The sequence below is a fragment of the Typopeltis vanoorti genome, chromosome 26, assembly GCF_054136105.1.
Source record: "Typopeltis vanoorti isolate ZY-2024b chromosome 26, IOZ_Tvanoo_1.0, whole genome shotgun sequence".
Lineage (NCBI taxonomy): Eukaryota > Metazoa > Arthropoda > Arachnida > Uropygi > Thelyphonidae > Typopeltis > Typopeltis vanoorti.
In genome coordinates, this window is record NC_143574.1 from 14,724,310 (window position 1) to 14,750,800 (window position 26,491).

At 34.8% G+C, this 26,491-nt stretch overlaps 1 protein-coding gene across 1 annotated transcript in view; it reads right to left on the reverse strand.

Annotated features, from left to right (window-relative positions):
* The window catches only part of Snrk (SNF related kinase), a 142,995-nt gene that overhangs the window by 16,324 nt on the left and 100,180 nt on the right, over positions 1-26,491 (reverse strand). Inside the window, exon 4 of the mRNA XM_090414896.1 lies at positions 8,436-8,585. Within this exon, the coding sequence (XP_090271022.1) occupies positions 8,436-8,585 (150 nt within the window). The remainder of the gene's footprint in view (positions 1-8,435; positions 8,586-26,491) is intronic.

Below are 26,491 nucleotides of genomic sequence, written 5' to 3' on the forward strand. Positions count from 1 at the left end.
TGACTTACCTTGCTTTTTAGAAAAAAAAGCTGGATAAAAACTTCCTTTCATGCCATTGGAGAGATGCCAGATAAGTATGATGGCTTGTAAAAGCTATATAAGAAGGGTATTAGTTCTGGATCACAATCTCTCAGTAAACAGATATATAACACAAGGGTTGTCATAATAAACCTTGTGCAACTCTCTGCCCTCACTTTTTAATAACAGAATACATCCTTAAGACCCACAGTAGACAATATTGTTTCTCCTACTTATAATTATAGTGACCAAATAGTTAGTCATAGAGTTCTCATTACTGGTCACACTTCTCCCCATGTTAAAGCTGCTCAACATCAAATCATGCTTGTCTAATATGATCCTTAAAGACAGTGACATCACTCAGTTTTGATATGGCCTCCATATCTGAATACAGAGGACATAAAAGAAACCTCAAAACTCATTCATACTCTCTATCCTCACAATATATCAGCCTTATTCACCTTCACCATACACTATTTTACCTGGCAAGGAAAAACATGTAGATTGAGAGCATACAGCTATGGTACACTTTGAAAATATGCCTCTAAATTCTACCCTTCTCAAACCCACAATATGGCTATGCTACACTGGTGTTCTTCATTTGACCACATGGCAGGGATATGTCAAAAATGTTTTTAGCACACCTCAACAGCCAACACCTGAGGAAACAATAAATGTCTGCCCTTACTTGATGTGAATTACCCAACTACCCAATGCATCCTTGTCTAAAGAAATTCCATCCGCATTGGAAGGTGCATTCACTACCAATCACACCATGACCACTCCCAGCAGTACTAGTACTGTCTTATCAAAACCTTAAGCAGAGCTAGAACCATCTGCTCAGACAACACAAAACTCTTCACCAAAATCAATCACATCTGGAACATGTTTTTTTTTTTTGTTGTTGTATAGTCAAGAGCTTCCCCATTAACAAAATCAACAAAGCTCTTTACACACCCTCCAAATCCAATCTTCCCTCAAAATTTAGAACACAAAAAAAAAAAAAAAAAAATCCATTGCATCTCCTACATGCAAAAAACTTCAGAAAAAAATGCATACATTCTTAAAATGGACAGTATGGTGGAAAATAAACAGTACTAATCTTTGATGCTGTTTACTCCATAACATCATTGTAGTTATTCAGTACTGTTTTCTGATATGTTTGTGCAATAACCCCTGCAGGAGCAGGGGATATCGTAGATCTCAGGATGGCCTTAAATGATGGAGAGGATCTTTTGATGAACAGATAAGGGTAACTAAATTTTGGTAAGACATGAAGGTCTGTATGTTATACAGTTTGTTATACTGTACAGCTGTATACAGTATGTTATACAGTGGCCATACCCTTATTTGTTCACCAACAGATCCTTTCAACCATTTAAGGCCATCATGGTACTACATGAAAAATTTACATCATTACTAACTTCCTATCTACAATTTTCCTCCAAATCAGTCTGTTACTTGTCAAGACTCAAGACCTGACATTATCAGATCTTATATTTCTATCGTCTAAGGTAGCGCTTCCCAAACTGTGGGCCACGGCCCCCTTGGGTGCTGTAGGTTTTGTTGAGGGGAGCCGTGAAATAATAAAAACAAATTTAAAATGTTTTAAGACTAAGTATTTTTTTTTTTATTTTAAAAGAAATGTATTTAACTTTTATTATTTCTTTTTTGTTATTTTTTATATTTGAATGGAAAAATTCACACATTGGTGTTGGTTAACAAACTTTGCTTCCTGCGTATTTTGGCACTTAATCAATATTAGTAAATGTTGCTTATTCATATGTTTCATTTCAAAGCAGTGGTTAATTGTATTTACTTCGAATGCTCTCCAGGGAAGTTCCAAATCTTCCTGTCCCTTTCATAATGCGTTCGTAATCAGAGACTGTTGATATTGACTTTATATACATATCAAAACTCGTTTTATATTATCACTGTCATCCGAGCTAGTTTTCTGTTACCAATAAAAGTTTTGCATATACTTTACACATGAAAAAAAGCTTAAACAAGTTCATGTGGGGAGATAGTAACTCGCTTGCAGTGGTAAACAACACGCCCTCCCTAAGAGCCACTATACTGCAGAGGCAATAAAAACAAGTACTTTTATTATGCCAGTGAATAAGGTATGAGGAGTCTGTGTAATATATTTCTCAACAAATAGTGCAATTAGAGACAACTGGGATAAAAACACACTAATTAATGAATCACATGTCCCCTTATACAGAAACTATGCTGTATAGACTGAAACAAAACCATATGTTGCATGGGCAAACATAGTATCTAACTAAAAACTATTGTTAATGTGTGTGAGTTCGATTTCCCAAGGCAGCAATAAAATTCAACCGAACGTGTTAAAATTCGTAAAAGTGTTAAAACTAAGTAATATATATATACATATTAAATGTTATGGCAGTTTCACATATGGAATTCGGTTGAAGAGAGTTAGCATTTCAACTCAATTGTCAGCTATGCTTTTATCTTTCGTTTGCGCGATCTTTTGTTAATACCGCACCAATCATATGCACGTTTTAATAACCTGCCTTTAATGTCTGTTTCACGTTAGGCTTAATTACCGTAAAGGGAGAAAAGTCACAAAAGAGAAAAATGTTCCTGGTCCGGGGATTCCTGTATTCAGGTAATATTCACTAATTTCATGTTATCAGTCTGTGGTGTGCCAGTATCGGTAAGTGGTGATATTATTTGATCTATTCTACGTTAAAAAATTTAACCCTTAGATGGATAAGTGGCTGATAAAAAAAATAAAAAAAAATTCCCGCGAACAATCAGAAGAAGCAGAAACAGACTAAAAAAAAGGACAGTATTTCATATTTTAGCAGAACAGACCGTGTTGTCTTCAGAACCAAACGGTAAGAGGCAAAAAATGTAATATATGCATTTGATTTTTGCAATATTCGCTGTGTATGTTTTGTATTGAATATAAATACAATAAATATTATAATAATATATCTATCTATTACGATTTTTTTCGAGGGGGGCCGTGAAATATTTTAATTTTTGCTATTTTTGCCCTGATATCCAGAAGTTTGGGAAGCACTGGTCTAAGGCACTTTGTACCGTATCAATCCACCTATATCTTGGTCTTCCTCTGGGTCGTTTTGCTGCCAACCTGGCAGAGAACACTTGTTTTGCTAATCTTTCCTCGCCCATTCTGTTTAAGTGACCATACCACCTGAGATTAGCTCTGCTAACGCATTCCTGGATGCTGACAATGTCAAGTTCTTTCCTAATATCCTCGTTTTTTTAATATGATATTGCCATTCATGCCATATGTTCACATCTCTAATCTTTCTCAGGACTCTCATATCTGTGGTCAAGTGTTTTACTTCTGACCCAGCTCTCAGATCCATAAGTTAAAACTGGTTTGAACACTGTCTTGTATACAGCTAATTTAGTGTTCCGACTAATTTCTCTCTTATTCCATATGAATTTATTCAATTGACTTCCCACCATACCAGCTTTGCTGATTCTGTTGTCTATTTCTATATTTAATTTACCATCTTCAGTAAAAATCGTGCCTAAATAGCTGAAATGTTTTACTTGTTCCACAGGTTCTCCATTCACAACACAGTTGACATTTTCAATGATTCTGCCTATTTTCATTGTCTTTGTCTTTTTATTGCTGACCTTCATACCATATCTATTACAACAGCTATTCAATTGCAAAATTGTAGCGGATTTATTTAGAAGTATAACATCATCCACATAAAGCAAAGAGCTGACCTTAACATCTCCAATTTTGATATCATGCTTAATATCACTTTCCTTCATAATGTGATCCATATAGATAATGAATAACAGAGAGGATAATGTACATCCTTGTCTCACACCAGATTTAACATTAAACCATCTTCCTGTACTTCCTTCAATTCTAACTGCTGACTTACAACTCAAATAAAGACTAAGTATAGCTCGATATAATGCTCCATTCACACCATATAACTGTAGTTAATGTATTGAATAGCTTCTCTCTTGGCATCTTGTTATATGCCTTTTCCAGATCGACAAAACTCAAATACAGATCTTTGTTATATTCCCATGCTTTCTCAACTATTTGTCGTAAAGTGAAGATCTGATCCTGACAGCCTCTATTTGGCCTGAATCCAGCTTGTTCTTTACCAAGCTTTTCTTCCACGATTCTTCTCAACCGTTTCTAAAGTATACTTGCATAGATCTTGCTAGGAACACTCAGTAGGGAAATATCTCTGTAATTCTCACATGCAGTTTTATTTTCCTTTTTATATATGGGTACTATTAGAGCTCTAATCCAATCATCGGGTATTCGTCCCTCTGTCCAATCTTTCTGAACTATGCAGTGCAGCCACTGTAAGACTCTTATACCACCACACTTCAGCATTTCTGGTCGAATATCATCTACTCCTGCTGCCTTTCCACATTTCAAGCCTTTGATGTCTTTTTCTACTTCAAGTATGGATATGTATTCCTGACTGCATGCCTGGTCAGTGTTTTTTACCACTGTGCTGTCATCACTGCTTGTTTCTTTTAGCAGTTTTTCAAAGTAATTACTCCATACTTCAAGGATATCTTTTTCTCTCGTTTTCATTTCACCTTTATCATCTCTAACTGCTTTTACAGCACTCTTTCCTCCATTCCTAAGCTTCTTCAACAACCTCCAGAATATTTTGCCACCATCTTGATATTTATTTTCTATATTCTTGCCAAAGTCCTCCCATGACTTTTGTTTAGCTAGTTTTACACAGTGTTTAGCATTCTTACATTTGTCTCTATATTCTCTAAGAGCACAAGCTGACTTATTTGACAGGAACTTTTGATATGCTTTCTTCTTTTCCTTCACTGCCTCTTTAACTTCCTGTGTCCACCAGGGAGTTCTGATTTTTTTATCCTTGCAGACAACCTCACCACATGCCTCTCTGGCAGAATCAATCAATGTTTTCTTCAGAGTTTGCCACTGAATCTCCAAGGTTTGATTCCTGTTCTCAAACTCTTTCATTTTTTCTTCAATAATCTTTGTGTATTTTAGTCTACAGTTCACATCTGAGAGCTGCTCAACTTTTATTCGCTTTAAAACTTTCTTACATGTTATTCTTTTCAATATGAAATTCAATTTTATCCTGCTCAAGACTAAATAGTGATCACTTCCAATTTCAAATCCTCTGTACACTTTGGTTTACTGCACCAGGGAGAAAACATCACTATCAGCAATAACATAATCAATGAGACTTTTTCTTATTCCTTGCCTCTTCTCTCCATGTGAATTTGTGCACATTTTTATGTTGGAACATGGTGTTAGTAATAACCAGTCCATGTCCTGAGCAGAAATCCAACAGATATTTGCCATTATTATTAATATGATATCCCATGGAGGATGAATATGAGAGATATATTTGTCTGAAATAGCACAGGAAGAACTGCAAATATCCATTTAGAAGAACACAGAAAATATGTCCATCATCTGCACAACAGCCAATCCAAGGTGGGATGAATACTACTATGAATACAGATCACTTGATCACTTACAGAAACAGAGTTAAATCAGAGATAATATTTCTGCAATCTGCAACAGCACTATATCATTCCCTAAACTTATACAAATTTCACTGCATCATATAGCAAAAAATCTGGGAAATCATCATTGAGACCTGCAACAAGCTTTCATCACTACACCCATCTGCTCCAGTTTACTGATTAGGGTTCCATGTGGTATCCTATCAAAGGCCTTGGCAAGGTCCAGTAGTATCACTGTAAACCCATTACCCCTATCCAGTTCAGCCGTCACTGTGTTATAAAACGTGAGGAAGTTACTGAGGCATGATCTACCCTTCACAAAACCATGTTGTCCCCCATACAATATCCCATTTTCATCTATCCAATCCTGTATTCTTTTCTTGACTAATTTCTCTAAGACTTTGACAATGATTCCTGATATGCTAATCGGTCGGTAATTTACAACAGCAGTCTTGGAACCACCTTTATGCAGTGGAACTATTTTCCCCTCTTTCCACCCGCTCGGGACTAACCCAGACCCGAGACTCAAATTAAACAAAGTGGTCAAGGGTACTGACAATTCTTTAGCTGCTTCTCGTACAACACGAGCTGGTATACCATCCAATCCCACAGATGTATTGACATCGAGGTTATGCAATAGACTACTCACCTCCACTTCATTAACCACAATTCCCATATAATCTACTGGTTTATTCGTTTCTGCAATGTCACCACCTCGATGATATACTTTTGCAAAGTGCTCACTCAGTAACTCAACCATCTCAACTGATTCAGTTACCTCCCTACCATCGGCATTTTTTAAAATCAATCTGCCATGTACATTTTTCCTTTTACTTGCTACATATCTAAAAAACTGTTTAGGATTCTCTTTAGCCTGCATGGCCAATGTTCTTTCGTAATCCTTTTTTGCATTTCTTACCACACTCGTCACCCTTCTGGCCTGCGCTTCATACCGTTCATGTGCCTGCCGGTCACCCTTCTCCTTAAATTCCCTCCATAGTTGTTTCTTTTTTTGCAACTCAAGCTTAATGGTGTTATTCATCCATTTAACCCCTACTTGATTTATTATTCGGACTCTAGGTATACAGTCAGCCATTGCTTCATGCAAGCACTTCTTAACTACCTCCCATGCACTATCAACTTCTAGTCCTTGCAGTTGTACATGCCATGGCACTGAACCAATCAAACTCCTAAGCTTGTCATACTTTCCAGCCCGATAATTCCACATGTACCCTGTCTTAATTGAAAATTCTACACCTTTAGCCACCTCCCAAGTTAAGACCCTATGATCACTCTCACCGATTGGTGGCAACGTGGTCATATTTGTTACAGCCAAATCCTCAGATGTAATTACTAGGTCAAGCACTCTCTGACCCCTAGTATTTTCCATTACATGCTGTCGCAGATAGTTATCCTTAATAACCGCATAAAATCCAGTTCCTTCTTCCCGTGTGTCCTCTCCTCACTTCAATCAATGTGACCATAGTTGAAATCTCCCATAATAATCACCCTCCTTCCACCCATTTCTTCTATTTGCTTGTGCATACTGAAACCACCATCTTTTCCATCACCTGGTCTATAGCAGCACCCAATTGTATATTTAGTTCTGCTAGCCACAATCTCACACCAAATGGCCTCAAATGTGCTCTTTTCTCTATCCTGCAATTCAACTTCTATTCTCCTTGGCTGGAGCTCATCAGCTATCATCAACAATACTCCTCCCCCCATTTTATTCTCTCTGTCATTCCTGAACACACTATACCCATCACATTCAATCCCACTAGTTATATCATCTACAGTCAGCCATGTTTCACTAATACCTATAACCTGTGGTCTGGAAGTGCCAACCATGGCCAAAAACTCTTCCTTCTTGTTCCTAATACTCCTAGTATTAGTGTACATGAATTTAAGACCCCCATTTGCCCCAACCCTACCTTGATGCCTTATATTAACTATCCCACTCAGATTTGTTGTCCTTATTTGCTCTGGCATATTATATTCATTCTTACATTCGACTGCCTCCATATGGACTGTATCTCTACTCCCCCCCCTTAACAAATCTAGTTTCCCTGAATTTGCACATCCACTACATTCAGCAACACTTTCTCAAGTCTTCTTACACCGTAACCATTCAAATGCAAGCCATCCATCTTATATAGATCCTTTCGCCCATCAAACTCACTCCACACATCAACAAATTCCACACCACGCGTCATACATAACCCACGCATAAAGTCATTTGCAATTATAGCCCTCCTTTTAAACATTTCACTGTCATACCGTGGCAAAAGACTAATCATTCGAACTCTCTCACTCTTTTCTTTTGCTACCTCAAACAATTCATTCAGGTCTTCTATCATTTCCATTTTATCTCCTTTCAAATCATTCGTACCTGCCACAACAATAATTTCTTTCACCCTTTCCTTTTGCTCTCTAATAGACTCAGTTACGTCCTTTATGGTCGCACCAGGTTGGTACGATTTTGTCAAATCCTCTACTAACACACCTCGTACTAACGAGTCTCCATACAGCACTCTATCCTTCATTTTGTTCATGTTCACATTCATACGTCTATTTTTCCTGTCATACCTTTTATTATTGGTTGGTTCATTCAGTCTACTTTTGTTCATGCACTCTAGCTGCTGTTTTGCTCTTTCTATCGCACTATTCAACAACAAATTTAGTTAATTATTAACTTTATGCATGTGTTCACTCCACAAAACATCAACAAGAGTATAGCAAACCTTTGTGATATATAACTTTGTTTATCATACTACTGGCATCAAAGAAAGTTATCCTCGTAGCCAATGATTTCTAGACAAAAGATTAAAAGTACAACTTATGTGAAGAGCAACTAAAAGGCACATCAAGTGTATCATAATTTTCTAAAAACTATTATCAAAATACCTTACCCTGGTGTAACTGCTATTGGTGACAGATCAGCTCTTGATACCCTACTATTTAAAAGTTGAGCCTTTTCTTGGCGTTGGGCTCTTAATTTCCTTTCTGCTAACAAGAAATATGTAGCAGTAATATGATTATATTCATTCTTGTCCAAAGCTCTGTAAAGGAGAAAAAAAGTTATTTCCTAAATTATTCAAATAAATAACACATTGAGATAGCAAGCTAGAAAGTATAATAGCAATACATTAGAACTTAATATATTTAAAGGCAAAGCAGTCTCATTTATAAGTGTAAATTAATCCTGGGGGGGGGGGCTAAAATAGCCAAATGGACTATTGATGGACATTTATAGTTATTAGAGCCTCTGTAGCTCAGTTGGTATAGACGAAGTCCTTTGGTAGAAAAGACATGGATTCGATTTCTGTCCTTGATGTGAGGAACGTTTATCTGATCTCTTTCGAGTAAGCCGGTCTCATACGGAAGTAGAGGTTTATTTCACCTGGAAACTGGTTTTTCGTTCCTCAGAACAGGCAAACCGGCCCCAAGAACACACACAGATGGCACTCATAAAATACTTGCTCTTAGGGGGATTCAGCAGAAGAGAGATGAGCTGGGTGCATTAATTCATTGTAAACCCATCATTAGGGGACTCAAGCTGTTCTGAGGAATGGATGAGAAAGAAAGAAAGACAGTCATTTAATGTATCACATAGCTGATTATTCTAAATTCTTAAGTTCATATTTGTATCACATCTCTTCAACTTCCAATATTTAATTATTTAGTTATTCATTTTTTTTTTTCATAAGATCCTTTCCTTTAAAATAAAACTTACTAAATAATGTAATTGAAATATAAAAATGCCACATTTATTTAGTAACATAATTAATTCAACTTGGTAGGAAAATCAGCAATATAAAGATGAAAACTGGAAAAGGAAGAGGAGAAAATAACTGCACAGTCAATGACAAATGTATAGAATAAGTAAGACCAGTTATTTAGGCAATTTTCAATAAAGATAGCACAGTAAATATGGAAATAGATAACAAAGCTTGTATGGTAGTGAAACAATTGAATATATTTATATGAAATGAGAGAAGTTAGCCAGCAGCATTATGAGTGTTCAATTTTAATAACTTCCCATTCTATCTTACAGCTACAAAAATTCACTGCCTCTATAACCTGTTGCTGAAGGCTATTCTACATTTTCAACTCTGCATTTTTTTTTTTTTAATTATGCATCCACATAAGACCCTGGTTCCAGCCAAGGGCACATGCTCTGGCTATCTTATATAAATGATTAACTAAACCTCAATTGAATCTCTTCTAAATCTCTTGTTATATATATATGTCAACTAATTACACCAAACCAACCGATTCTCATAACAAGATACAATCCCTCCACAGAGCTGGCAAACCATTTCTGAATACCCTTGATTTTCCTGACATTAAAATTTGGACAACTAAAGTTGTGAGCCATAATGCAATACCAGACAGTCTAGTGACATGCAATGGTACTGCAACTTTTCTCCTACAAGTGAAACTTTTTAAACCTGGCATTTAGTGAGCTTTACCAATTTTCTTGTTAATGCAATTACTGAACTTAAATGTCAAACCAAAACCACTACATCACACTATAGTCATTAACACTTTCTAAAAACTGTCCACTGAATCTAATATCCAAATTACAAAATTGCATGTATTTGCATTTGTTAACTTTAAATTTCACTTCCCTGTCCACCATTCCAATCTTTTAAAGTTCATCACATAAGTAAATGGACTCATCCAAAGTGACTACTCCACCAAGCTTCAAATCATCACATGAGAAAATTTAGTCTTACCATTTGAACCTATATAATTTATGAATATAATAAGCAATAAGGGCCTTGGTACTGAACTAACCGACTCCTAAATACTTGGCTCTTAGAATATTTCCTCTCGTATTAATTATATGAAGAGCCAAAGGCTTCAATTCGGCGACATAAACTTATTTAAGTTAAGGGATATTACATCCCTTACATCCCATATTGTTTCATAGCCGAATATAGTAAATATATAAAGTTCGGCGAGTCCAAGCGTAAGCAAATACCTGGATAGTGTTACAACTGACCCTTTAGGGAGTGCAACAACGAGGCAACTCATGGTAAGGGTGGAGCAAGCTCCGATCACTATTCTTGATATTTCCGCATAATGTGAAACCCAGCTCCTAGGAGCTGTATTACTGTTCTACATTATGAGTGAGAGAAGGTCACTACCTAGACCAGTTTCAACCTTTATTGAGGTCTCATCAGTGAGTAGGTGTAGACCTAGAAATACCAAGTCTGTAGCAAACAGAACTTACATATACCCTACGTTGCACTCCCTAAAGGGTCAGTTGTAACACTATCCAGGTATTTGCTTATGCTTGGACTCGCCGAACTTTATATATTTACTATATTCAGCATGAAATTCTTTGAGTTTCTTATTTGGCTATGAAACAATATGGGATGTAATATCCCTTAACTTAAATAAGTTTATGTCGCCAAATTGAAGCCTTTGGCTCTTCATATAATTAATTATTTATTAGGACACCTTCTTGGCAATTCTCATAGTAGGGTATATGCAAGTTCTGTTTGCTACAAACTTGGTATTTCTAGGTCTACCTACTCACTGATGAGACCTCAATAAAGGTTGAAACCGGTCTGGGTAGTGACCTTCTCTCACACATAACGTAGACCAGTAATACAGCTCCTAGGAGCTGGGTTTCACATTATGGGGAAATATCAAGAATAGTGATCAGAGCTTGCTCCACCCTTACCATGAGTTGCCTCTGTGTTGCACTCCCTAAAGGTTCAGTTGTAACACTATCCAGGTATTTGCTTACTCTTGGACTCGCCGAACTTTACATATTTACTATATTCGGCATGAAACTCTGAGTTTTTTATTCGGCTATGAAACAATATGGGATGTAATATCCCTTAACTTAAATAAATTTCCTCTCTTAAAACTTCGGTCATCTGTCAACCAATTTTGTACCTTCACTAAGTAATCAATACCTATTTGACACGTTTCAATCATTAGGTTCACTCTCAAATTACCTTGACCTATGTTCTCTTTTACATGTTTGTAAAAAGTAAAATTTGTATACTTAATTTTCCCCTGAACAAAACTGCTGCTAAACAAATGATTAACCTCCCTACTGGCCAATGTAGATGAAATAGTGAGACCAAATTGCACTTCTTATCCATATTATTCAATGAGTGTTACAGAATCGTATCCAGATTTAGCTGGACATCTACTGACTTCGTGGCCGGTTGGAGAGGCTAATATCAAGGATACAATTCCTAAGTGCCAACCTGGTTGGACAAGTGCCTAGTGCAGTGTTTCTCAGTCCTCTTTCATGTGTGCCCCATTTTTTTAATATTAGTTTTTGTGGCACCCCCCCTCTCCCCCCCTGCAATTCTTGTGTTGAGATATTGACAAAACCCATAAAAGTCAGTAAAACAACAAAAGAAATTAATTAAAAATTTTAAATATTCATCATCATCATCATCATACGTATCAAGGATTTAGGCCTAGCCTGTTCCGGCCTTAGAAGTCATCGTTGAATCGTTTAAGAGGACGTCCTAGTTTTCTTTTTCCTAATGGCTTGTACTTTAAGGCTTGTTTTGGTAATCTTTCTGTTTTCATTCTTTGAACGTGTTCCATCCATCCATCCATGTTTATATTTTTTAATTTTTTCAATTACTGGTTCTTGGTTTAATTCTTTCATAATATCTTCGTTTCTTTTGTGATCAAATAGGGTATACTTTGCAGTTTTTCTCATAAACTTCATTTCTGCTGTTGTTAATCTTTGTCTTTTTGTTTTATTGTCCAGATTTCGCTTCCATACATTAAGACCGGTAGGGCTAAGCTAATGTATTGTATACTTTTAGCCTGGTTTGTTTTTGAACTAGGTTTGGTTTAAATATAGAGTTAATTACTCCTGTTATTTTTAAATATTTTGCAATTTTTATGTTTATATCTTTTTCATTTTCATAAGTGATCATACATCCTAGGTAGTTAAATGAATTCACCTGTTCTAAGATCTTGTTATCTAATACTATTTTAGTTCTTGCTGGATCTTGTCCTTTAAAGGCCATAGTTTTTGATTTTTCCGTTGATATTATCATACCATAATCTTTGGATATCTCATTTAGATTTAAAATAGCTTTCTGTAAGTTATCTTCAGAATTTGTAATTATTATTTGGTCGTCTGCAAAGAGGAGAGTGTTTAAGTTAACTGTAGGTGAAAGTTCAATTCCTTGATGTAAATTTTTACTTCATTTTACTATTATTTCATTTAAGTAGATATTAAAAAGAGTTGCTGAGAGGGGACATCCCTGTCGGACCCCTTGGTTTATCTCTCTTGTATATGATAGCTCATGATTTAATCTTATTTGTATTTGATTATTTTCATATATACTTGTGACAGCTTTTAGGATATTATTTGGTATTTGTCTTTCTTTTAATATGTTAAATAATGTTTAAATATTCATACAAATTTAAATATGTCATCAAATCCTTCGAATTGTATAGATCTGGCATCACTGTACAGATCGTTGAATCGTATCAGCCTTTCGGAAACATTCGTGATTTATTTCATCAAGGGAAGTCTCGAATGTTCTGGAAATGTTTCTGCGAGTATAAATAAGGCTTGAATTGGCAAGACGGCAGTAACACTGCAACAATGACCAACAATGAGAAATCGATGGTCGGTATTATTTTACTCCTATTTGCAATGACTGTGATACACGGTATAAAAACAATCTTTTCTAGTGTAGACAAGATTGTTTCTTTGCACGCCCCATAGGTTGAGAATCACTGGTCTAGTGGATAGTGCCTAGTGTCAGATTATCACCCTTCTTGTTGGCATGTCTTTCGCAAATGGCACGTTTGGCCTCCAGAGATAAGGAAAAATGTATTTACCCATTTCTGGCTAACCTATGTACAATAGCTTTCTGGCCTTGAGTGGATGGAATTCACATAAAAATTTCTTTCCTTACTTGTCTAAAATATTAATACAACAATGATCTATAATTCTTCTCTTTCTGCAATGAACCATCCTTATAGTTCATTGCAGAAAGAGAAGGAATGATCCTTGCAAATTTCCAATGAGAAAGTATTATTCCCAATCTCAGTGAATCATTGATGATGATGATCACATCTGCTTAAAACAAATGTCCAAACCAAATGACAATAATTTAAGATAAACAATATCTATTTTTATTATGTTGGCAAATCTTGCTTAGCAAGTACTGATTTCTTCTTCTAACTGGCCAATGTTCACATATACATTAGAAAAATATTTATATACTACAACATCCTCAGATGGATCTTTCAAAATTATTCCCAAGGAGCTGTTATGCTTAAGTCGTCATCATCATCATCATGCATATCAAGGATTTAGTCCTAGTGTGGCCTATTCTGGCCTTAGAAGTCATCGTTGAATCTTTTAAGAGGACGTCCTAGTTTTCTTTTTCCTAATGGCTTTATGCTTAGGTTGGTGCAATTATTCCTAATCACATATTTATAAAAGCTTTTCAGATTATTCATAGCACTCTTGCTTGCTATAATTAAAATTTTGCTTTATTATCTTTAACAATTTCATTAATGCTGGCTGTTTCTTATATACAAGGCGTGTTCAAAAAAAGGCTGAACTTTTGTTATTGCTCATTTTACAACATTCTAAGCACTGTCCCCTTCAAAGTAGTCCCCTCCCTCCTCTACTATCGATACACCGTTCCCAACATTTCTTCCATTGTTAGAATGCTTCCTGAAACACACTTTCTGTGATGGTGCACAGTTCTCTTATTGCATTTCCCTGAATCTCCTTTATGGTTTGGAAACAATGTTCTTTCAAAGTAGTTTTAAGTTTGGGAAACACGAAAAAATCTTCTGGGGATAAGTCAGGAGAATAGAGTGGATGGGGCACAATGGATGTCTGATATTTTGCCATATAATTGCAGATAAGGAGCAATGTTTGAGCCGACACAATGTTGTTGCACAACATACGTCTGGTTTTGCCACAATTCAGGTCTCTTCCTGCGCACAGCATCCCTCAAATGCATTAAAAACTTCCTGATACAACTCTTTGTTTACCATCTGACCATGTGGTACAAATTCATAATGGATAATGCCTTTCTAATCAAAAATCACAACCAACATCATGTTGATCTTTGACCTACTCGTCAGTGCTTTTTTTGGTCGAGGAGACCCTTTCTCCACCCACTGCAACAATTGCATCTTGGTTTCAATATCATAGCCATAAACCCATGTCTCATTTCCTGTTATGTTCTTAAGAAAGTTTTAATTACCATTTGCATCGGCAAGTAGTTCCTGACTGATTTCAACATGGTTCTCTTTCTGATCATCACTCAACAAACGCAGCACGAATTTTGCACTGAGTGATGCACCTGAAGTTTTTCAGTCAAAATTTGATGGCAAGATCCTACGCTGAGGCCCACTTCATCAGCAACTCATCGGACAGTTAAACCACAATTTCCACGAATCAAGCATGAACTTTCTTGACATGGTCATCTTCTGTTGATGTGGAAGGTCTCCAGGCGTTGGATCTTCACTAACCGATGGTCTGCCCTTTTTTAAAATGCTTAAGCCACTCATAACACCGCATTCTGCTCATACAGTCCTCATAATATGCTTGGTTAAGCAATTGAAACGTCTCTGTAAAATTTTTACCAAGTTTGCAGCAAAATTTCACGCGCGTGCTGTTCTTCAAGCTCTTTCATTGTCACTAATCCGATGAACAGCTTATGCTCACAGCTAAGCGGAAGCAAATGGCGTTTCTGTGCTGATTGGCATACTATTTAAAAAGGGTGGTCTTTTTTTTGAACACCCCTCATGCACATATATATATATATATCGATTATATTTCGTAGCTGATTTATCTCCTCTTTCAACAGCTTTTTCTTATAATATATTTCTCTGAGAAATTAATTACTTTTAGGAATAAACTTAAACATTAATAAATTATGCAAGATATCTTCAGTTTTGCCTATTTTGCATAAATATTCTTCCATTAAATAATGTTATCCAGTTAATACCTTTTAATTATCTCATCAAGTCAGCTTAGTTGTTTTGAAATTACACCTGTGATGCTTTGATTATCATTTCTTCCAACAGTCTACCTCTAACTAGCTAGATAAAGTGATCACTATGATTGGGGGCTTCAGATAATTAATGTAGTCCACCTACTAATTCCTTTGTTATTATAATGAATCCAATATCTTTAGTAGGTTCACGGTATTCAGATAACCACCACAAAAGTGATCCAAATATTACTAAACTTGATGGATCTAGCAGTATTTAGATGAATGTAAGTAGCATTGAACTATTTCTGATAATTAACACTTTGACTGCTGTATGCAACAAGTGTGCCTCATGCATACACTTTCCACTCGTGCCATGTGCTATATATCTGTTTCACAGGTTAACTTGTCATTATTCCTTAGTGAAACAGCTGTGTCTCACAGCAGCTATTTTTAATGCATGGGCTGTATATAAGAATGGCCTGGTGCACTAAAAACCAAGCTTAGCCCATCAAAATACTTGAAATTTTTCATGTATTAAAATAAGAAAATATATGTATATATTTTTACTATTTTTTTGCAAGCGTTTCAATAAAACAAAGGAGATAAATTGAAGTATTTATTTCAAAAAGGCAAGAAAAGAAAGCTATTTTGATTTCAGCTTGAAGACAATAAATGAAACGTCATTTTTATTATTTTTAGTCAATAAATGAAAAAAAAAAAGCTAATTGCTAAAGGGTGCAATCATGGGCTTCGCAAAAGCATGTCGCATTAGTAATATTTTTTGCACTGGTCACATTTCCACAGAGAAGTCAATGCTTTCTTAGCTGCAACATTTTTGCCACTTTCTGTTGGTATTTTGTTATAGCAAACAACACATCTTTGCCTGTTGGATGTACCCATATCTGCCAACATATGTTTATTCATCTTCTGTGATTGATGTTCTTGATTATTTTTAGACAGACCTAACAAAGATTCAGCAACTTGCTCTCTAAAATCAGTTATTGATACTACCAATCACACCTTTATAGAGAAAATAAGAGTTTACGACAGTCGACAGCAATTTTTCTGTACCATTTGATAACCTTTCTCAAACTTGAGTAAGACTTGATCTGGCCAAATAAATCTATGAAAGTCTTAGATTTGGTATAATCTAGATGGAATCAGGCTTATTTACTTCAGAATTATGACCGGAGCTGACCGTCATCATCTGACCAACATGCTTTGTAGAAAGAGTTAGGACATCACGTTTGTCCTGCCACTTCATGACCACAATTCCTGTATTGCTCTCTATAGAGATACATTCACCTTTTCTTAGATTTTTTTTTTTTAAATTACTTCTCCTGGGTTATTTTTCCTCAAGGTACCAACGAGGTGTGTTTTTCTTTCGAGTAACTTATGGGCGAGATCTACATTTGTGTAATAATTCTCGACGCAAACTGTTCTGCCACAATCCAGCAGTGGATCGCATAATTTCATAACAACAGCAGTTGGGACATTTTCATTGGCATTTGTCAAATTTTTCTCTTTCCGGCAATAAATTCTGAAGTCACAGGTATAGTCACTTCGATGCATAACTTGAATAGTTTGACTCCAAATTTATGTCGTTTGTTTTTTATGTATTAACTTGAAGAGTTTGACTCTGAATTTATGTCATTTGTTTTTTATGTATTGCAGGAATGCTATCCTGCCTCGAAAATATACATACTCGTTCTCTGGGTGTGAAATAATGTTTGAAATTAGCTCTAAAAGATTCAATTAGTGGCGTGAGCTTATCCAGTCTATTGGAAACATCTGCATTTTCATTATTTGAAAAATGCCAGTTTAATAGCAGCAGCTCGAAACGATTTTGTGACTTGACATTACTAATTTTATTTGAATACATTATTATTTCGACCAATAGTCAGACAGGCGAGGCAAACGAAAAGACCCATCCAAAGCTGAAATCCAATGAAAGTCTTCATTTCCTGTATGTTGGTCTTTCCATTTGTTGATTCTCGCAAACAACTTGTGTTTATTTTCTGAGAAGCATAGTTTCGTTGATCATGAGTTCCAACAAATGATCATCTAAGAACAATCTATAAAAATCAATGGGCGACTTTTCAAACATATTTTCAAAAAGCTCAACTTTGGACAGTCTGGCAGATCTGCAGCCATCTGTTGTGAAGTACACAAATCTTATATATAGCATCTTGAATCGGAGCAGTCTGGCATAGCAAAATATGCCATCTCGACTAAACGTGGAGTCTTGGAAGAAAACTAACCCTTTACATAAAAATGGATTCCTTTATTGAGGCATTTATGCACTGAATAAACTTAAACGGATCTGGTGGTCTTTGGTTATCCCCTTTATGGGAAATATTATTATATAATTTATATGCAAATTCCTGATTATATTATTATAATTTATTTTTTTAAATATTTGGGAATTTACTGACCATCTGTTGTCCTATTGATTCTATAGTGACACTTTTTTAAATTGATGCTTTTGTTGTAATTTTATTTTGTTTCATTGTTATTGTACTGAGGATGCTTATGATACTTAGGCAAAAATTTTACAGCTAATAAGTTTATTTCGTGTAAGGATAAACTTTCTGTAGATAATTTTTCAAAGTATGTCAGTTTGTATGCCTAAATTAAAACAAACATATTAATAGTGAAGATATTAGAAACTAGGCATTGTTAGCATTCATCAGTGTGTGTGGAAGAGCTAACAAAATGAAGAGAGAGAGATTAGCAAAATCACGTTTGGTAGCAGGAAAAACTCAGGAAGATCTAGGTGGATTGATGCAGTTAAGTAGTACCTTCAAAGACGAAATGTATGATCTGACAGTATCAAAATCGAGACGAATAACAGATAATTAGGAGAATTGTCAATAGAGCTAGTTTATAATGTAAGCAGTATTATCATGGTTTCTTGTACGATCTCTTGAGGATGCACATAGGTTACTGCTGCCAAACCAGCAGATTGTAGCTTACAATCCATTTATGAGTATTCATGTTTGTGGGTGTCTTTAGATAGTAGACATTCGTTTAGACAGCATCGTGTTCTTTAGAGGATGATTTCGAGATTATCTATTCCTTAGTTCACCCAACATGGGCTTACATTTTGTGGTTGAAATTCATATAAAAAAAAGCTGATGAACCTAAATTTAGCAGGTTTCATTCTTTAACAATCTTAATTAAATGAAAAGTTAATTTCATTATTATGCTGTTCAGGTTTAGCATCGAAGAATCCATAGCTGAGCATTGGCAACTAACTGGATTCTAAATAGCTATGTGCTAATACATGTCTGTAGGTTTACTAATTTATGGGATCAGTTTGTTAACACTAACTGCTGCAATACAAATTTTTTTTCCGTCTTCACAGGCCACTGTGCTGTATCATCATATGTTATTCTAGTGATTATTTCAATTAACCACACTGTGAAAACAATTTTTTATTTTTTTTTAATTAAGATGTTTATTCAGTGTGACACGTGTGTTTCACGTGGCCTGCTGAGCAAAGTAAGACTGTGCCAACAATAAAACACCACTTATAACCTATAACCTATCTACCAAGTTTGGATTTCTTAGTATATTTGTTTAGAGTTGTTGTGACTTTGTTTTGTTTGTTTTATCGCTAACCAAGTGATATAGTGAAACAAAAAACAGGTACTTCTTTTCATTAGGTAATTCTGATGTAAAATATTGAAGATTTCGAAATGTTTTGAGAACGTTGTTATTTTAGTAATATGGGTGACTATGAGAGAGTAGCAAAGATTGCAAAAACTTTTGAATGAATTGATGTTCGAAGAAGAAGACCCTCCTTTCGAGAGCTCATCTGATGTATACAGGGTACGAGCCAAGTGAAGCAGGCGGCTCATCTTCAGATAGTGAAAGATCGCTCTTGAAAAAGAAAAAAACACTGCCAGATGTTCCTTCTGTTTTTCCATCTTGTTCCTCATCCACAAACGTACCTACCGAAAACTATTTTACAGACGACCACATCACAGAAGCTATTGAGAATGTTGCGAGTAATTTCTACCTAAATGATTTCTCAGAAAAAGAAAATGAAGATGAATTACCTTTTCTGGCGTGGGGCGAAGTAATGGGAAGGTATTTGAAGGAATTTCCATTCGAAGGTGAAAATGCAGGAATACAAACTGACATACTTTGAAAAATTATCTACAGAAAGTTTATCCTTACACGAAATAAACTTATTAGCTGTAAAATTTTTGCCTAAGTATCATAAGCATCCTCAGTACAATAACAATGAAACAAAATAAAATTACAACAAAAGCATCAATTTAAAAAAGTGTCACTATAGAATCAATAGGACAACAGATGGTCAGTAAATTCCCAAATATTTAAAAAAATAAATTATAATAATATAATCAGGAATTTGCATATAAATTATATAATAATATTTCCCATAAAGGGGATAACCAAAGACCACCAGATCCGTTTAAGTTTATTCAGTGCATAAATGCCTCAATAAAGGAATCCATTTTTATGTAAAGGGTTAGTTTTCTTCCAAGACTCCACGTTTAGTCGAGATGGCATATTTTGCTATGCCAGACTGCTCCGATTCAAGATGCTATATATAAGATTTGTGTACTTCACAACAGATGGCTGCAGATCTGCCAGACTGTCCAAAGTAAAACAAAGCACGGGAGCAGGAAATCTGGTCAACACCTGGAATGCTGAGGAGAGAAAGCTTGTCTTTAGGTGAAGAAAGGAAAGTAAAATCTTTTTAACAGGAAGAAAGGATACTGCAATATTAAGAGGTTTTAGAACTTTAGCAATACATTCATAAATTCCTTTAATATATGGGAATGGAATCAGATTTCATCTGATCCAACTAATCTAGAGACTGGTTGCCTAAAGCTGTTAAAGGCTTTCTTGATAAAGGATTCATTAAAGCATATTTGATATAATTCAATTCCTTCTGTAAAAGGTGGAACAAATATTCTGGGCATGATGTAATAAAGTTTTAATGGTTCCAACTTTTTGACTAGAATGATGATGAGAAATTTAATTTACTAGTTAACTGCTCTATCAGCTATTTTAGTACAGACAACAAGGATAAATTAGCGGTAAATTTATCAGGATGTCCTATTACTCAGGAATAAATCTCAGTTAGCCAAAGGTCACGAATATGTATCTCTTTGAGTAGGTTACCTATTATGAACTTTTTTCATCTTATAGACAAAGGCTTACATTCAGTTCCTTCTGAGACTGCTAACAAAGTATGTTTTCAATCAGCCATAATTCTTTTCAAAGGAAAAAACCATAATCTTCAAACCTAATTCCATCAAAATTTAAAGCACTTAATTCTCTAAAAATGAATAATAATCTTATTATCCTGGCAGACAAAGGCAAGGCAGTAGTCAAACGAGACAGAATATTTTAGAAAGATTTCCTTAGTGCTATGCGACTTCTCATCATGCCCTCTCATCTGATCCAACTTAAAGTCAAATCAATAAACTCAATAAATTGATTGATAATATCTCTAGTTGGGGGTGAAGAATTACAGGAACTAAAAATTGTTCATGCTTATTCACCTAGATTATGCTTCCCAAAATTCATAAACCAGGTGTTCCATTAAGACCAATAGTAGATTGTATCCATTGTCCCACATATAAAGTTTCTGAATACTTGCCCACATTATCTTCATTTACTGGAAAATCTACATCTCATATCAATAATTCCACAGCTTTTAAAACAAAAGTTTGTAATCTACATCCAAAACCTTCAAATATTTCGTTTAGTCTTGAGATAGTATCTCTTTTTGTACACATTCCATTGACAGATACTATTAATTTACTTAAATGAGATTTTCCTCCTGACATTATCAAACTTTTTGACTTTGTAATCTACTCTGGCTATTTCAGTGTACAAGACAAATCATATCAACAAATTGAAGGAGCAGCTATGGGTAATCCTATCTCTTCTACTCTTGTCAATTACTACTGGGAGCATTTTGAAGATTTTCTCCTTAAAGACATTTCTCCTAAACCTACTGTGTGGCACAGATATGTAGATAATATTTTTGCAATATGGAAAGGTTTAAGTTTCAGTCTTTGTTTTTCTAAATTAATGTTTTTCTATTGGTGAAGCCATCTATTCATTATCTTAGTTCTTATATCTACATGCTCCCTCTTTCTCTCTCATCTTTGATCAATGGTTTCATTTCTAATTCATCTCTCACATCCATATGGTTTTAATATTTGTTCTGTATACTATTAATCCAGGGTTTTGAATAATTGTTCTCTATTCCACATTAATCTATTCATTTGGCACCACATCAATAGTTACACTCATTCTGTTGTACATTTCGGCATTTAGCTTGCCTTCCTCACTAAAAATTGTGCCTAAATTGCCAGTCTAATCAGATGAGTGGATAGCATATCTACTCTTCAACCAAGAGGTTGCAGGCCTGAATATCTTGCTGTGGTAGGTGTTTGTGATTGTCTTCAGGCATGATATCAATTTCATTATTTGGTGTGAGACTACTACAACAGTTACTGGAAGCCTGAAATAGTTCCATATTTGGTCTGTAGGGTTTATGGATTATGTTAAAATAAATAAGAAAAATGACATACAAATAATAGAACCAGGAAAAAAAAAACCCTTACCTACCCACAGTATCAAAGGTTTAAAACCTTTTGTGGTGGGAGTCAAATAAAAATGTATACATATATTCTACTTGCTGTCTAGTTAGTGTGGAGAATGCTGATATTTTCCCATGTTCCTACCTATTTTTCTGGTTTGTCCTTTTTTTATAATGATTTCTCATCTGTAAGAAATGAGTTCAATAGCTCTGATTTTGATATAAAGATCAATACCATCTTCATAATACGATCAATATAGATTTCATTTTTTAATGATACTTATGACATAATGATTAGAAATATATACAAGTTTACAAAAGAATAATGTTTAATTTGCAAAATATTTCGGTCTGAATATTACAGACCATCTTCAGTGACTACATTGGAATAGTTTTAAAAAAAACAAGGTGGAATATGAACAATTGACCATTCACACATAGAACAAGCCGCGTGATGTCATATCGCTAAGTATTAGAAGAGTAAACATTTTTAAAGTCATAATTAAAGATATTAATTCAGAAATTCATATAATAATCTTAAATAACATTAGGCTAATATAGGAAATTTACAAAAAAAAAAAAAAAAAAAAAAAGTTATCCTGATTAAACTTTCCCACATTTATGATATAGATATACAGTCATTACGATTCAAGTTAGGACATTGAAGTAAGGCTTCCACACTTTCTTTAAATAAACATTCAAATTTGTAGCAACATCTGTGTAGGAGGAGAGTCTTGGACCAAAGGATGTTGTGGCTTGTTTCTAATCCATGCTAAGCTAATCCAGATTTCTCGGGTTTGTTGTGTTGAATTGATGCTCTTGAATTCTTTTTTTCTATAGAACGTCCAGTTTGTCCAAAGTAGGAAAGATTACAATTACAAGGAACTTGATACACACCAGGTAGAGACAAGGTTGAGCGTTTATCTTTTGATGAAGGAAAATGGGTGGATAATTTGTTAATAGGTATATAAGTGGCTGTTAAATTATATTTCTCTAGAATTCTTGAAATTGGTTCTGAAATCCCGTCACTGAAGAATGTAAGGAATTGGAACTCAACATATTGAATCTTTGCTGTTCTGTGTTGGATTGTAAGAATCGAAAAGATGTTGTGTACTCTTTTCGGAGAAGCCATTTAGTTTCATGTGATGTTTGATAGTCGAAAGTTCTTTCTGTAATAAATGAGAAGTTGAACAGTTAGTTTTGGCTCGTCGGATTAAACATTTTATGATTCCTGTTTTTTTGACAAGAATGAGGAGAAGATTCTTTGAGAATATAACGACCCCTGAAAGCTGGTTTTCTGTAAACTGTTGTAAGAATACCTGAAGGTGAACGGATGAGAAGGATGTCTAAAAATGATAACTTGTTGTCTTTTTCAATCTCCATGGTAAACTTTATACAATGATGTAAGGAATTGATACTGCTTAAAAAGGAAGGTAAGGAGTCTATGTTGTGAGGCCATACAGCAAAGATGTCATCTATATATCTAACCCAAAAGGATGGTTGAGGGAATATAGATGAGAACAGGACTTCTAGATGTTCCAAATAAAAGTTGGCAAGAGCGGGAGAGAGAGAGTGGACTTCCCATGACCGTTCCTTCCACTTGGTTGTAAAATTTGTTTTGACATAAGAAATATCCAGAGTGCACTGCAAAATCAAATAACTTTATAATATCTTGTGGGAAGATGTCAGCAAGTAATCTAAAGTCTCTTTGAGAGGTACATTTGTATATAAAGATTCTATATCAAAGATAACCATAAGATCTGTAGTGATGTTTTTCAATTTATTTAAGAAATCAGAAGAGAACTCTTGTTCAACTTCTCATTTATTACAGAAAGAACTTTCGGCTATCAAACATCACATGAAACTAAATGGCTTCTCCGAAAAGAGTACACAACATCTTTTCGATTCTTACAATCCAACACAGAACAGCAAAGATTCAATACGCCGAGTTCCAATTCCTTACATTTCCGGGATTTCAGAACCAATTTCAAGAATTCTAGAGAAATATGATTTAACAGTCACTTATATACCTATTAACAAATTATCCACCCATTTTCCTTCATCAAAAGATAAATGCTCAACCTTGTCTCTACCTGGTGTGTATCAAGTTCCTTGTAATTATAATCTTTCCTACTTTGGACAAACTGGACGTTCTATAGAAAAAAAGAATTCAAGAGCATCAATTCAACACAACAAACCCGAGAAATCTGGATTAGCTTAGCATGGATTAGAAACAAGCCACAACATCCTTTGGTCCAAGACTCTTCTCCTACACAGATGTCACTACAAATTTGAACGTTTATTTAAAGCAAGTGTGGAGGCCTTACTTCAACATCCGAACTTAAATCGTAATGACTGTATATCTATATCAAAAATTTGGGAGAGTTTAATCAGATAACACATTAATTCCTTCCCCACACACACATTAGTCTAATGTTATTTAAGATTATTATATGAATTTCTGAATTAATATCTTTAATTATGACTTTAAAAATGTTTACTCTAATACTTAGCGATATGACATCACGTGACTCGTTCTATGTGTGAACAATCAATTGTTTCTATTCCGCCTTGTGTTTTAAAACTATTCCTATGTAGCCACTGAAGATGGTCTGTAATATTCAGACCGAAATATTTGGCAAATTAAACATTATTCTTGTGTAAACGTGCATATATTTCTGATCAATATAGATTATAAATAACACTGAATCAATCCCTTCTCAATCAATTCTAACAGCCAAATTTGATATAATGCTCTATATAATTTTCATTTAAAAAGTGATATAATCAGTTCTGAACAACTTTTCTCTTATCATTTGCCTTTTCCAGATCTACAGAAATTAAATACATATCCTTGCCATATTCTCATAATTTCCTGACTATTTGTTTTAGAGTAGAACTATGATTCCACACTGGCCTAAATTCCGCTGCCTCAAGTTTATTTTCCACATTTTTTTTTAGAAATCTTTTCTCTGAAACACTCAAGAGGAAAATTTGTACTATGATTCTCACTTTTTATTTTCTTTTTATAGATGAGATCTCTCTCTCTCTCTCTCTCTCTACGTCTGAAATTTGACATTCTAACTGACCATATTTGAGCATTTCTAGTCTATGGCTTTTTCTATCTCAATTATTAAAATGTATTTCAGATGCATTCCTCTTGAATATGTTTCTAACAGTGTTCTGTTACTTATTATCTCATTAAATCTTGCAAGTAATTACTCCAGACATCCAGAATATGTTCAATTTTTACACCTTTATCATTTCAGATTCCTTTTTTACAGTATTATTTTCTTAATTTCTTAGCTTTTTAAATAGTGTCAAGAATATTTTATCACCCTGATATTTTATTTTTTTTAAAAAAAGATACTTTTAAAAGTTCTACCCACTGAAATATGTGGCAAGCTGGATATGATAGGCCCACCTTCACATTAGTTGTAAGCCAGACTGAATAAACACACTGTACGTTAATTTGCTGTTTCTTTCTAGAGTTAGTGTTTTGCAAAATAAGACCTCAAAATTGGTGAACGATCTGACTCAGTTTGATTATCATGGATGTGTAATGATGAGGTCATGTTTCATATGAAGTATGTTATCCAAATGTTGTGTAGTGATAAGGCAGAAAGGACTATACTGAAGACCAGTAAATGTATTTTGTTAAGTAAATGTTTGACCTGATAAGAGACGTACAGAACTGTTCAACTTCATCATCACATGCCTTGTTTACTGAATCAATGTTTTCTTCAGATTCTTGCAACGAGTCTCTAAGGTTTGATCTTTGTTTTGAAGCTTTCTCCCCCTCCCTCCATAATATATAATTTGAGTCTATGGTTCATCTTTGAAAGCTGCTTGATTTTGATTCTCTCATACATTCTTTTCAATGTGATATTCATTTTTATCCAGTTTGAAACTAAATGGTGATCACTTCCTATTTCAAATCCCTTCTGAACTGCCTGTGAAGAAAAACGTTGATAAACAAGCTCTGTACGTCTCTTTTAAAACCAAGAATTTGACTCTATTATGTCAACATTTTTATCATCCGACCAGGATCAAAGAAAAAACCCATCCAAAAGAATGTACAAACTATATCAAGCAATCTACAACCTATTTTCACTTCCGAGTCAGAAACTAATAAGTCCCTTCCATATTTGGATTTCTTCCTCCTGGAAGTCTCTGACCAGAAATTTACATATTCAGTTTTTAGAGAAAATCAACACACCTAGTGAAAGATGGTCTGATCACAAATATCTCATATTTCAAATGACAAAGAAAAATGGCACCAAGAGCTTAAACTTCAGCATATCATAAATCCAAAGATAGAGAAACATAACAAAGGCCCAAGGAAGCTTCAAATGAACAGAAAAAAAAATTGGAATATAAAGGAGCCCTACCGCTACCTTATTAC